Consider the following 15,001-nt stretch of genomic DNA (forward strand, 5'->3'; position numbering starts at 1 on the left):
CCAGCAAGCTATTTATAGAAACAGCTCATGTTAAAGTATAGCTGTTACAGCTCATGCCCTCTTGTTATTCCTAGTTACTGCAACAAGGAAGTATACAATAAGGAGAATCTTTTCAACAGCCTGAACTATGATGTTGCGGCCAAGAAGAGAAAGAAGGACATGCTGAACAGCAAAACCAAAACTCAGTGTAAGCCATTTGTTTTGAACTTAAGAAGAAAGCTGTTGGAGGATCACTGTGATTGGTTCTTTGAGGGGGAAAAAAAAAAATCACACCTCACATGTTTGGCATCTGCTTTAATGTTGATGGTGTCATTGACAGAGGTTACTGGGACCTTTGCATGCAGAAACCTGGCTGTGCATTTTATGAGTGAGATTAATGTAGTCTTTATGGCCCTGTTTATAAGTCAGTTGTTAGTTGGGCTGTTTTTTTCCCTGCTTGTCACTTATATTTGTAGTTACCAGTTCCAGGGTGTGCTTTCATTTGGAACTGTGTTTTGAGGCTTTGAAAGTAGATTTGCTTCTCCCTCTTATATAAATACCAGTAACATTTCTAGATGCTGTATGTAAGTATGAACAGAGGAGAAAGTTCTATTAATAAGCAGGAATTACAGATCTTTAGTTTATTCCATCTGTACTGCATGGTTTCTTCATTGCTATCTGTTTTATTTCTACTTTTTATGGCCTTGTATAAGTTGTAAGCTTGGCATTTAACACAAACTTGTACTCGGGTATTAGATTTTTTTTTTTTTTTAATTTGGAGCTTTCGCATACTGAAGCAGAGTGTCAAAGACTTGAAAGGCTTCCTACAAAGTAAATTATCACTCCAGTATTTACACACTGCAGAAATTAGGCATTTGCATCCCCTTAGATTGTCGGCAGAGTCATTGTATTTGGGGTCAGAACTTTTTTACACTTTGGAATAAATGAAAAACAAACATGTTTAAAGTCTTGGGCATGTTATAAATTTTAAATCTGTGGTTTTTTTTGGGGGGGGATTCTTTTGTCTTTATAGATTTCCACCAAGAAAAATGGATCTATGTTCACAAAGGAAGCACTAAAGAGGTGAGCACCCATCTGTTTATTAAGGAGTATGCGCAGCTTTATGCCTCCCCCAGCAGGGTGGCAGGGGTGAGATTGGGAAATAACCATTCATTCCCATCATGATTGTCTTCCTGGCTGTGTCTGGTGGCAGCTAGCAGCCCACCGCTTAACCAGCCATCAGAGTCTGGGGCTATAGAGAGAGACGCGGAAGTCACTAGGCTCCCCACTCATCCAGTGGGATGATGTGTGCAGAAGCGCTTTATAAAGATGAATAAACAGATCCATCTCAAATGTACTCTTATAAAACTCTAGCCTTTGTCCCAGGACAGTGCCTTCCCGTTGTTCTGAGATCTCTTTTAGACTTCAACTCAGTCCACTTTAGCCCTGGAAGGGTTAACCTCTAAATAGAGCAAAAGTTCAGTGCCTGCCCAGCATGAGACCGCCCAGAGCTAGAAGGAGAAGGGAACCGGACGCTGGAATAACTACACTTGCCTGACACTTTATAAAAGCCCTTTCTGTACATTTTCTCTCTGCATAGATAGCTAGGACACAGGCAGTAGGACAGAATGACAGACTTTCGTGTGCTTTCGGGGCCCTTGGAGAACAGCTAGTTCTCCCTGGGATTTGAGGCCTGAGATCAGCGATACGCCCGAGACCACCCAGGTACCAGGAGCGGAGCTGGGCCTGAGAGTCAGGACTCTCTCCCCCAGCGCCTCTGCGTTCAGAGAGAAAAGACCAAAAAACTTCTTTGGCTTCTTCTTGAAGCCTTCAAAATGCTTCCGAGGACCACAGTGAGAAAAACACTAGAGAGGCCAGGCAAGGTGGCAAACGGTGGTGACACAGGTAGGGCTAATCTCCTCCCAGGAGCATGTTACAGGGACTAACTCTTCCCTGACAAGCTGTAGGAGTGTATGCGGAGAACAAGGGCCCAGGAGGTCCAGGTCACAACTGAAGCAGCTGCCGGCTGCACTGTCCATCTCTGGGACTCACAGCAGTTCCCAGAAAGAGCCGATCATGGCTCAGGGAAGGAGCAGACGGCCACAGGTCACCTAAGACGGGCAGCAAGTTGTCAGCAGAGTCCAGGTGGACTGTTCTGGAGAATGACCTTTGCACCCTCTATTTTTACAAATTCAGCGCCATGGATACTGCACTTTGGGGGAAGCTTTCAACAGGCTGGACTTCTCGACTGCCATTCTAGATTCCAGAAGATTCAACTATGTCGTACGGGTAAGTCTCTGTAGATTACCCAGACGCTCAAGTTCAACTGTCTTTTCAGGCTGTCTTGAAGTAGTTTCCCCACCCCACCCCTAAAATTTTTTAGGCCCCTGGGGATTTTGAGGAAAGCAGAAAATGGACTCCCAACTTCTGCCTCCCTCAACATACTTTAGGGATCCTGTTAGGGTGTCCCTGACATTAGCCCTGACAGACAGGGACTGCCGTGACAACATCAGGTGAGCCCTGTTGCAGGCAGCAGCCTTAGCAAGAGAGAATTCAGCAACAAGCACGTTGCGAAGCCTTTTGGATTGTTGTAAACACTTTGTCCACCTCCTGATTGGTCTCACTATCCTCCTTCTTGTCCTGCTTGAGCTGCCTCGAGGTGACCCCAAGGCATTCTTGGTTTAAGCCTCCAAACTGGACACGTTCAAGTCACCCCAGAGCTTCTTCCCCCTCCTCCACTGCCATGTGCTAGTGATACTCAGTCCCAGGTTCACTTCAAGCTTGAAACTACCTGTTTGGTCAGTTGCTTCCTGTTTTAATCCCTATGATGGAAAAAAATAATTTTTTAATGAGCTTTAGCGAAATATTCATGATGAAGGCCGTAAAGCAAGTCAGGTCTAACCATGACCTTCAAGTCACTGATTCTTTTTCATTGGTTGATCGCTGCTTCTCCCCCTAAGCTCCCTTGCGTGTTTTTGTCAGTGGTCCAACCCGGGAGGTAGCAGCTGTTTGGGTTTTAGGATCAGAAGTAGGAGGGAATTTACCCCCTGTGGGTGTTAGGTGGCTGGGTTTTCATTTTCTTTTTCCTGGGTTGTTGTGCTTCTCGGTGCCGTGTGTCATTGAGTCAGATGATTGCAAAGGCTCAGCCAGAGCAATGACATTCAAGCCCCCTTGAGGCCTGGATCATTCACCTGTTATCTGGGTAGAAGCCGGCCTAGCAGCCTCAAATGACCTGATTTAAAAAAAAAAAAGCAGGCGTCTTGTAGGTTGAGAAGCTCTGAGCTGAGCCGTGACCACATGAGCAGACTGTCCACTCTCCAGCTGAGCCTTATTCCAACCCAAAAGAGATGAAAATAAGAGACGTTCTTGATGAAACGTTCATGTCACTCAATGTGACGCTGCTGCTTCTGGGAGGTCACTGTGGCCCGCAACCCAGTCCAGGCTGGTTTGAGTCTGGCCTGCGAGGATCTGGAAACTTGTCGCTAAGACTCTGAATAGTCTCCATCCTCCAGGTGTCAGAGGAAGACACCCAGATCTGATGTCTTCCTTCTAACCTGATCAGCACTTGGTTCATTTTCAGACTGTTCTCCTTCCTACCGGGTTTTCCCTTTTACGAGAAATAAGACAAAGTAAAGGAACAAGGATCCGGGCAGCAAAAATCTATTTCATGCGATTCTGTGGCACTATCACCTCTTAGGCTTTCATCAGCCCTGTAACGTATAGGTACTTTTATCTCTGTGTACACACACCGAGGGACAGCGAGGTAAAATGACCTAAGGTCACAAAGCTACGTAAGCGAAGAAATCCAGATCCGAAACCTGGGCAGTCTAAAATCCACCCTCTTTAGCTGCTGCAGTGAGTGAGTTCTGTGTAAGCAAAGGACTGAAAGTAAAGGGCCTGGTGTCAGACCCCAGCTCCACTGTTTTCACGCTGTTTCAGCCTCACTGACACTCACGTTCCTGCTGTGTAAGAAGGATTTAGAACCTCAGCCTCACAGGGTAGCTGTGAAACTCAGTGCCATAAATGAAAATACTCTGCAGACCAGAATCTGTGAGTCAAAGTCAGCTACAAATATTGATTATTACCTATTTAGCAAAATTATTGTTTATTCTTCCTGAAATGCCTTTTCAATTGGGGGATTAAAAAAAAAGTGTTTTCCTACTTAAAAAAAATTACCTGGGGAATCATGCCCTTTGCAAGCTCAGCATAGAGAACTTGTGCCTGATAGTATCTAATTGTAAAATACATCCTAAGCACATTCTCTTACCCATTAAGAAAGACACTACTGAAAGCTTCCAGCTCTTAGGTTCAGAAATAGGGGGAAAACATTTCTATTTTGGAAAGAACAGCCTCCCGCCCCCCCCCCCCCCGCCCTCAAGTTAGAGACCTCTGCCGTTTCAGAAATGTTATTTTTATAAAGAGCTTAAAACATTTTAATGATAGGCACCATGTTTTGAGGGTTTTCTTCTAAGGAACTTAAGACATCTCAAATCCTCTTCTTATCCTTAAACCAAATTTCAAAGAACTCACTGTATGTTAGCCTCCTGTTACTACTTAGGCCTCATGGTTTCTTAATACTATGTGATTCCTCCGTCCCAGTAAGAAACTGAACCAACTGTGAAGCCTTAAAATGTGTTTAATCTTTTTAGAGACAAAGTACAGTTTTAAAAAATATGTCATGTTCATGCTGGCTGTCAGTTTCAATAAAAGAAACATGCAGAGGGGGAAAAAAAGAGATGGCCAACACTCCTGCCTCAAAATGTTATGATTTTTATGAGCACAAAAATTTTGTGGAGCTTTTGGAATCAAAAATTTTGAATGCAAATCGGAGAGGTTCTTATATAGCTTTTGCACCTTTTCCTTTTTTTCTTTTTTCTTTCTTTTTTTTTTTTTTTTTTTTTTTTTTTGTCTTTTGAGGGCTGTACCTGCGGCATATGGAAGCTCCCAGGCTGGGGGTCTAATCGGAGCTGTTGCCTCTGGCCTACGCCAGAGCCACAGCAACACCGGATCCTTAACCCACTGATCGAGGCCAGGGATCGAACCTGCAACCTCATGGTTCCTAGTCGGATTCCTTTCCACTGTGCCATGATGGGAACTCCATGTATCTTTTCTTAATTGGCTTCAGACTACACTCATTGCCTATTCCCCTTTCTCTACATACCTCCAATGACTTAAACGCAGGGTTTTTTTGGCCACACCTACAGCACGCAAAAGTTTCCAGGCTAGGGCTCGAACCCATATCACAGCAGTGACAACACTGAATCCTTAACTTAGGCCACAAGGGAACTCCATAACACAGTTTGAACTATGGGTTTTAAAGAGGACTTAAAATCTTTAAAAGCAGCAATCTACCCATTTATGAAAGGCCATTTAAAAAAAAAATAGGTTTACATTATGCCTCAAGACCAACACATTTTGGAAATTCCCCTGGGGAGCTGGCAAGAATTCAAGCGCTGGGCCAGTGGTGGAGCTAGAACTTGGTAACCATGAGAAAGCAAGTGCTGATTAACTCCTCCAGGACACAGAGAGGCCAGTGGGGAGAGGGAGCTGCCAGTAAACCCAACAGAATCGCCTGCAAAGCTGGTGCCTCTGGGGATGCCCACCTAGAGCGTCTGAGTTGGTTGAGGGTGATGCTCAGGCATTGCTATTTAAATTCATCCACCAGGTGATCCCAGGGTGTTTTCAAGTTTGCAAACCAGCTCAGAAAGGACTTGGGAGCTCACATGTTATGGTTTGCAGAATGAATTTTTAAACAACACACACTGAGGCAGAGTGCAGGAGAGGCCTTGAACGCTTTAATGCCAGAATGATCTTTGACCTGATCCCCCAGCTCTCTCTGTGGGATGCGAATGTGGCCAAGTACACGGTAACCGCAGATGCTGTCTTCAGGCCAAGAAGGTCCTGGAGAACCTTCAATACTGGTTTCCTGACCTGAATGGCCTGACTCCTGTGTGCCCCCAGGTCAGAAAGGACAAACAAATGTTTGCAGCCCCAGGCTCTCCATCTGCCAAAGGAGAACTTTACAACCTACACCAAGGCACGTGGTAATTTTTTTCTGTGTTACCATCCTAAGTCCATTTGAACGTTTGCAACGAGTCACTGCATTCCTACCACCCCTAAAAATCTTTTCCAAGAACATGTTTTAGTTTAAGTTGACTGGCGGTTTGGCAAATGAAAGGCTGAAATATGGCACTGTGACTCAGATTTAAACCCAATGCCTTAAATTAAGGGCGTGCTGTTGCCAAGCCCCTGGTGGGTCGTGATGTGCTTGGGCAGCCTGGCCCCTTCACCAGGCCCCTCTGCCACAGTGACCTTGGATGAATTTGGTGTTGCATTGCCTTCCTCTGATGGAAAGCGGCCCCTGCCACCTGGGTCTTAAAGCTGACAGTATCTTTTTCCATTGGTACTGAGAAGCTGGGATGGAGGGCAGGAGGCCAGCTGTCCCAAGGGCAACAAAATCAGAAGAACAGAGCCGTAAGCCCACCTGAAAGGGACGGACAGAAATGGCTGGGAACTGGGAGACTCCAGTGTGGAATGTTACCAATGGGCCCAGAACAGGCCCTGAAGTGAAGGCTGATGAGGCTGCCAGTGATTTAACCAAAGAAATGCTGCATCTCCTGGAATATCTAGCATTCTCAGCCGTACTAAGCATTTAGGCAAGCAGATCCTGCAATGTCTGGGTGCCCACTGAAATGGGGGACATTCACAGATCTTGAGGCCATGACCACAGAATTGGGGGAGTACATGCAGAAGCAGGGGACCTCCTGAAGAAGTGGGGGGTGCCCACACAATACTTGCAGAAGTAAGGGGTCACCCATAGAAGTAGGGGCACCCAAAGAAATGGAGGAAGGCTGAGGGACCAGAACAGTGGTGTTTTTGACCACAGACTCCTAACAGTAATTTAAGCATGTATTCTCCACTTATGTATAGTCATAGCTTCATTCGTAAGTCATATGCCTATAAAAGGTGCTAATCATGGGACCCACCCCATCGTGCTGCTGTAGAATTAAACCGAATTTAAACACATGAAATGTTTTGGGACAGTGCCTGGTTCATGAGGAGCATCAGTTCTTACTGTAACGACCGTCATTTTTAGGGTCCTAATTACAGACAATTAGAAAACACATGAAAATCAAAACTAAAGATGAAACAAAATACAAGCTTTTTACTGACTTTTCTACCTGATTTTCTTTGCCGTTCCACTTCAGAGACTAGAGGATCAAAAGTGTGCCCATTTTTGTATAAATTTTTTTCTCGAGGACTCAGAATTTAAAGATATCCTGCCATGAGCCCAGAAATATACTGTATACTAAAAGTCTACCTAGTTTCTAGGCTAAGTCAGGTGCTCACTAAGCGGGGGCGGGGGGAGGATGGTCTGCTAAACTGGATGGGTGAGCTGAGTTTTCAGTGCCAATCGAGCAGACTTTTTCCCATCCAAGGAGAGATGTTCCTAAGAGTGTGATAATTGCTCCGAGTTGCTCTGGTTGAGGGTAAGACAGAGGCTTAAGTATCTATGAGCCAGGATCCAAAGGCCCCTTGAATCGACTAAAGGAAGGGCTTTCCAGTGACAAGGAGGTGACAGCACCCTCTGCTAGGTCCCCATACATCAATATTGCTTCAGGTGAATGTCTTCTAATCCCCTAAACAGGATTTTTTCTGTATTAAGTCCATACCATGTACCCAGTATTGCCACAGCCACTTGAGAATCCACTAAGACCTCACCCCTGCCTGCCAGGAGCTCCTGGGCTACGCTGGGGGACAAAGTAGCAGTAGCAACTGAATTCTGTCCTGTCTAGGAGGATGGAGGAAAAAGTACTGGAAGTAGCTTCTTGGAAGAGGCAGAACCTAAGATTCTCCTTCCATGAAGGATGGAGAGGTGGAGAGTTAGATAGAAGACTTTGCAGGAACAAATGATGTGGAGCAGAAACCCAGACATGGAAAGAACAGAAGTGGGGTGGGTGGGATGGTGGGCCAGGGGCCAAGGGCAACGTGACATCCAACCTTCTAGAATCGGAGGGTGGAGGTGAGGAGGCTGGAGTAGACAGGGAGCCTGATTTAAGCAGGCTCATCGAGGCAAACAGCCTCTCTGATCAAAGCATCAGAAGAGGGCATCATTCTAAGTTCAGGGTTTTCTGGGATGGATGGAAGGCAGAGAGGCAAGTTTCTCTCGGATGAGAATACAATTAATCTGTGTAAACTTGGCCCTCAGTTAGAGAGATGTTTCACTTGCAAATAATATTTACCCAATCTCGACATGCCTGAAGATTATTAATGTAGCAGAAATGTTCCCTCTTCCAGCCTGTCAGTGTTCAAGCTCAAAGTCAGGACGAAACTTTCCAGGTTTTAATCTGTGTTATCCGTTGGATAAATAAGGGTCTTGGAAGTACACAGCACTCAGTGCAGGCAGAGGCACTGCTTGATAGAACCAAAGGTTTATTGCAAAAGACATGATATTCCTAAGGTCACCCCACTTGGGTGCAGAGCCTGTCATTAGACTGTCAAAGGCCACCTCATCTATAAGCAGGAGGGAATTTGCATAAACCATCCCAGGTCCCTTCCAGCTAAACCACTCCTTGATTCTAAAAGACAAATTTGTTGTTAATACAAGTTTTTGTTGAGTGTCTGCCATGTGCCAGGTTGGGCAGCGTGGTAAACAAAACAACCCCTTCTGTCTTGAGGTTTCTATCCCAATGAGATGGACAGCAAGCCAGTAAATAAGAAATGTCAGACATGTATAAATGGAACACTGAAGAACAGTGAAACCATAGTGAGCTGCAGAATAGTCTGGAAGGTCTCTCTGAGGGATGGGATGAAGGCAGCAGGTAAAGACATGGCAGGGACAGAGGCTGAGAGGTGGGAGTGAGCTGAGCCTCATCAGGGAACCAGAGCAGAGCCAGCACTGGGCAAAATGAAGCTGCACAGAGAGTGAGGACCAGATCAGGGAGGACCCTGCCAGGCACGGGAGGGGGCCTGGATTTTTTTTTCCGAAGGGCAAAGGGAAGCCGTTTGAGGGTTTCAAGCCGAGAAGTGATGGGAGCTGATTTATTTTTAAAAGTATGAATGATCTGATGAACCGAAGGGAAGGGAAGAGAGAAAACCCACCGCCTTTTCTGCAGGCGAAGTGAGATAAGAGGGCCCTCTCTCTCCTGCCCATTCATCTTCCACACACCGCTGCAAACTGTGTGTGTGTGTGTGTGTGTGTGTGTGTGTGTGTGTGTGTGTGTGTCTGTGTGTGTGTGTGTGTGTGTGTGTGTGTGTGTCCGCCTTGAGACTGGCTGCAGGATATTGCTTGCAACTCGATTTTTCTTCTGCTCAGTGAGTCCCAGACTCGCATGAGCCAGAGCTGCAGAGCAGGATGTGGTTTCGGCGAGCGGTGACCACTGTCCCCTCCTCCGAGAGCCCTGTACCGTTCCTGTTACGGCATAACCAGTCACTACAGACCAGGCCCGATTCCCAGGCGGCCCCCGCGGTAATGACGGCCTGGGATTCAGGAGGAGCCAAGCGCCCACTGCTTTCCCTCCCCTGCCTTCTCCTCAAACCCAGCCACAAATTACTGGCACCTGGGCTAAAATTTGCCCAGCAGAAAACAAACAGCCACTTTCAAACAAGACGTTTTCCCCTGCTTTTTCTCTTGTGGCTGGGGGGCAGAGAATCCAAGCGGCTAAGTCATCTTGATAAATAAATGGCCAGATACAGCCCCACTCCCCCAGGCACACGGCTCTCCTGACGCAGAAATAAGGCTAATACATTCTGTCCTCCTTGGCCCTAGTGCCACACAGTACTGGTTCTGGGTCTGGAGAGTCACTGCTGATGTGGAAAGTAGATCTAAATGATTTACACAAAGCAACTGTCTCATCCTCAACGTGTTATTAACCCTTTCTGGGTATTATGTCTCCCTTAATGTGAAAAGCTGATTAGCTATCACAATGTAACACCGATAGAAGATTTCCAGACTATTTCCCAGAACGCAACAATACATGATATTGCTTGTATTTTTAGAGTTTGGTCCTAGACGCAAATTTGATCAGCCTTGATAAACTAAAGTCCTTAAGCTATCAAAACACACGTTCTCTATTCGACACATCTGGGCCCAAGTCCTGGCTCTAGCACTCGCTGCTGCTGGTGTGCCTCTAGGGGAGCTGCTTAGCGGCTCTGAGCTGCGGAATCATCCTCTTTGTCTAATGGAGAACCCACTTCATTGAGTTGCTGCAGAAGATTAAACGAGATCACACATGTGAAGTGCTTAACACAGTCACTGGCATGTGATAAACACACATTCTTGTTAGGGAAATAAGACTTCATGGCAGATGCAAATAGGTTAAGTCATAGAATGTATCAGCATTAACTTTCATCAAGAGAGGGGGCTCTTAACTGTATCAGAAACATAATAAAAGTGACAGAAAGGAATATGAAAATTTGAAAGCATCTAAGCTTTTGGTTGACAACACATAAAATTGAAATACAGGGATTCTAAAGGTCTTTAAGCCAGCTACGGATTCACTGTGCCTTCTCTGGTAGTAATTTTACCTAGTAATACTCTCTGTACTATAATAAAAATGAATAATTTATTGAGTATATTCTTGGTGTCAGGCACTTGTTATAGGTGCTTTATGAACACATTTAATCTTCACAGCACTCTGTCCAGTAGGTACTATTAAGTATATTTTACACATGGGGAAACTGAGGCCATTTGGCTCTGAAGCCCTCACCCCTCAACTCTGTATATGCTGTATCAGAAGTTGACAAACTTTGACCCAAGGGCCAAATCTGGCCCCCTGCCTGTTATTGTAAATAAAGTTTTATTGGGACACAGCCACACCTATTCATTTACATATTGTCCAAGGCTGATTTTGCACTATAGCTGCTGAGTTAAAGCAGCTGCAGCAGAGCCTCTCTGGCTCACAAAGGCTAAAAGATTGCCTCTCTGGCCCTTGACAGAAGAAAAAAGTTACAGAAAAGTTAACCCTTGATAGCAACTTTAAACTTTACTAAAAGATTGGGGCTTGGAAGGAGAAGACATAATACCTTATGATAATAAGCCTTGTATTTGGTACGTGCAGTGGGTTTTTACATATCTATTTCATTTAATTCTCATAATAACCCTGTGAAGCAGGTAGTCTTTTTTAAAAAAAAATTTCCAATTTATAAATGAAGACATTTGGGTTCTAGGAGGTTAAATAACTTAGATGATAGACTAGACGGTAAACTCCGTTGAGTCTAGGGATCGTGTGTCTTTATCCGTGTCACCTACCATGACGTGAGGACAGACTTGGGCACGCAGAAAGTACTTGCTCAGTGAATGACGCTGTTAAGGTCACCCAGCTGGAGCATCTGGGTCTCCTATTCCAAGGTTCGCTCTCCTGACCCCAAGACCACCTGGCAGTGAAAAGGACTTTCTCTTGCCACAAGATTAAACTGAGGGTAGCTGACGTGTCATTCTGCTGCCAAGTGACTGATTTTTGCAGCTGTATCTTTCTCATCCTTAGTCAAGGATCATCTCAGTCAGACCAAAGGGCTTTTTTGTTTCCCCTCAACTGCGTAGTCAGAGTCTTGAGAATTTTCTTGTCCTTGTGATTGGTGCATTTTTAGACAGGATTGAAACCGAGGCCATCGGGAGATGGCAGTCACATGGCATCAGGGTTTTGGATGGATTTCAGGCAAACCTCTGCCCGCCCTCCTCCCAGCACCCGGACCCACCTCCCACCCCCTGATGAGTCATGGTGCACACCGGACTGCCCTTCCCGGAACCGACTCAAGACTTTTGTTTTCTTTCATCCCGCTTTGTGCTGGTCATGTGAGGCTCAGGGTATTAATAGACCATTGGCTGGGCCTTCTGAATCTTGTTGTTGGTCCGGGAGATAAATGAAAGGTTTAGCCAGTCCCTTTGTGCCATTTTTCACTCCTCTCTTGACTGTCATGTGCTGGTTGGTGTGAGAGCAGAACCTGACAGGGAGTGTGGTCCCCACCCGTGGAGGTGGCCTCTGCTGATGTTCTGACTTCTTGCCTCTCTTCCTGGACCTTGCTCAGCTCCTGACATCCAACTGGATCACCAGCACTGATCTTAACCTACCAGCCTCAGCCCTTCTTTGCCGCCTCCCCGCAAGCAGATGACAGCTCTCCCTGCATGATGTGTGAGGGATGCATCAGCCAGGCAGGAAAAGATTTGGGGTCCTTTTTTTTTTAACTTGGAGTAAAACTATGTTCAGGAAATTAAAAGTCTGTATGTGGTTTGACAGGCTCCTAAGAGGCTCCATGGGGACAAAATTTTTCAACAAATGCCTTGGAAGCACAGCTTCTTTGAATTGCCTGGGGCCTTGATCCAAGAGTTTCAATTCTTCTCTGCAGCCCAGTTTTTAAAATGTCACTTTGCTGGTTCCCTCAGCCTTGATCCTAGCACCCAGCACAGTGTCACCCTTGGTGTTTACTGACCTGAAGTGAAGTTGGGCGGGGCCTGGCTGGGAGACGGAACTCCCCTGGGAAGTTTCCTAGGAGCAGAGATTCAAGCTTTAACCTCAGGGAGCTCTCGGTTCTCTAAATCCAGTTTACTAGGTCTAAGGCAAGTTTTCCCTTGGGAGCCTGGTGGGTTCTGGTGACTGTATGTTCATTTTACATTAACCTCTTTTGTTTGATGAACTCTGGGAAAGTATGAAGCATGTTAAGAAGGATCCTGCTGAGCCATCTCACTCCTGGTGGTAAAGTTCAGTCTCTTGAGCCTCACGTTGCTCATCTGTCAACTGGGCTGAACTACATGATCCCTTGTTCCAGTCTAAAGTTTCATTTTTCCAACAACAGAATTCTTTGATTTTTTTTTTTAAATCTTGCCACACCTGTAAATAATTTTGCTTTTGAAGGGAAGAAATATTAAGGGTGTACCAACTTAAATTACCATCTGTATTTTTTTTCCTCTTCTTTTTTTTTTTTTTTTTTGTTGTTGTTATTTGGCCATGCCCATGGTATGCAGAAGCTCCTGGGGCAGGGATCAAAACCACACCACAGCAGCGACCTAAGCTGCTGCAGTGACAACACCAAATCCTTTAACTTAACTGCTGGGTCACCAGGGAACTCCTTTATTTCTTTTTGTTTGGTGATAACATGAGTGGTGGAATGGGACATATTCCTTCGATAAGCCAACTAACCTTTATCTTCTACTTAATTTATGCCAGGCACTGTGTAAGGGTTTTACGTACATTTAAAGGTCTCATCAAGCTCCCCAGTGGTCTAGAGGTTGGGATTAAAGTCTCACCAATCTTGGAGACTCTAAGCATTACAAGTACAGAAAAAGGAGTTCCCATCATGGCTCAGTGGTTAACAAATCTGATAGTATCCATGAGGATGTGGGTTCAGTCCCTGGCCTTGCTCAGTGGGTTAAGGATCTGGCATTGCTGTGAGGTCACAGACAGGGCTCAGATCCTGTGTTGCTGTGGCTGTGGCATAGGCTGGCAACTACAGCTCCAATTGGACCCCCTAGCCCAAGAACCTCCATATGCCACGGGTGAAGCCCTAAAAAGACAAAAAAAAAAAGACAAAAAAAAAGTACAGATAAAGAACTGGGGCATCAAGAAATTCAGTGATTTGCCCAGAGTCACAGAGCTAATAAGTGGTCAAAGCAAGACTTGCATAGAGGCTAAGAGCTACAAGGATCCTAGCTTCTAAGTAGAAATATATATATATACACACACACTATGCATCCCTGAATATCTCTCTTCCTGTTACTAGTTTCTTTCTATAGAAAGTTAAGTGCAATGAAAGATTCTCATTAATAGACATTTTTACTGAACACTGTAAGAGCAGATATCAGGATAAGAATCGACACCTCCTTGAAAAATGCATATCTTTGCTGAACTTGAGCTTTTAGGTGCTTTGAGAGCCAGTGGGGAGAAGTTCCAGTTGGGATAGAATTCCCGCTGGGAGAGACCGTGTAGAACTCCAGCATTCGCAGGTCATAGGAGGTTTTGTTCCCTTTGGAGAACCTCAGCCTCCCTTGCTGAAGTAGGACAAGTAGAATGAATTAGCCTGGCTGAAGCCAAACTCTTTATATTTAAAAGAAAAAAGCCATTAAATATTCAGCCTGGTTCCTAGGTTTTGAATTACCCCCATTTGTCTTTCACTCGGAGCATCTGCTTTTTATTGCATTGTGGCCCTGCCTGCCATTTATCTCTCCCCGTCAGTCTCTATCGACGTGTCATGTGACTCAGAAGTGAAGATTAGAGGAGAAAAATATCTCTGTAGTCTAAGCCTGGCAACTTCTATTTTTATCCACAGCTGTTGGAACTGATAGCGAAGTCACAGCTCACATCCCTGAGTGGCATTGCCCAAAAGAACTTCATGAACATTTTGGAAAAAGTGGTACTGAAAGGTGAGCTCTCTCTCACACTCTCACCCCTTTTTATAGGCCTGGGGCTGGGCCGATGGATTTTCCAATGGCGTGGACATGTCATTAGATTTAAGGACGTATGAGGGGATGGAAACGAATGGCTCCAGATGCATTTCAGGGGTGCCAGAGTCCCGTTTGCAAAGGGGGACCACTCAATGCTCACGATGATGGGCAAGGCCATCCCCCTCTGTCTTTGTCCTGGGATCCTCCATTTGCCCTGCCCTAAGCCTCTTAGGCTTCTTCAGTGCAACCTTGTCCCAACCTTGGCTACTGAAACTCTGGATCCCGAATTCCTAGAAAATTGAACAGTGTACCAGGCAGAATCAATTCACAGTCAATTAGAACTAGAAGGAACTTGACACCCCTGCCTCAACTGGGTCACTGTATGTACAGGACAAAGAGTGACTTCCCCACAGTCGCACAAAGAGTCAGCCAGACTGGATTAGAATCCAAACTCCTAACCCCCCGTGCTTCTACCACTGATCCCTTAAAAGAGACAGCACTTCTTGGCCAAAAAAACAAAAAAAAACCCTGCTTTCAGATCAGGTGAGCCACTGGTGCTGGTGGGACAATAAAAAGAGAAAGCGTCTTTGTAGAAGACAGGAGAGGAGGACAAAGAGGGACTGAGCTAATGGAAACTCTACCCAA

At 45.5% G+C, this 15,001-nt stretch overlaps 1 protein-coding gene across 1 annotated transcript in view; it reads left to right on the top strand.

The window, feature by feature from the left end:
- FBXO32 (F-box protein 32) overlaps positions 1 to 15,001 on the top strand; it is a 35,528-nt gene that overhangs the window by 6,547 nt on the left and 13,980 nt on the right. The window contains exons 2-5 of the mRNA XM_047783310.1: positions 75 to 187; positions 1,013 to 1,062; positions 2,176 to 2,268; positions 14,242 to 14,335. Of these exons, the coding sequence (XP_047639266.1) occupies positions 75 to 187; positions 1,013 to 1,062; positions 2,176 to 2,268; positions 14,242 to 14,335 (350 nt within the window). The remainder of the gene's footprint in view (positions 1 to 74; positions 188 to 1,012; positions 1,063 to 2,175; positions 2,269 to 14,241; positions 14,336 to 15,001) is intronic.

This window comes from Phacochoerus africanus, chromosome 6, assembly GCF_016906955.1.
Source record: "Phacochoerus africanus isolate WHEZ1 chromosome 6, ROS_Pafr_v1, whole genome shotgun sequence".
Classification (NCBI taxonomy): domain Eukaryota; kingdom Metazoa; phylum Chordata; class Mammalia; order Artiodactyla; family Suidae; genus Phacochoerus; species Phacochoerus africanus.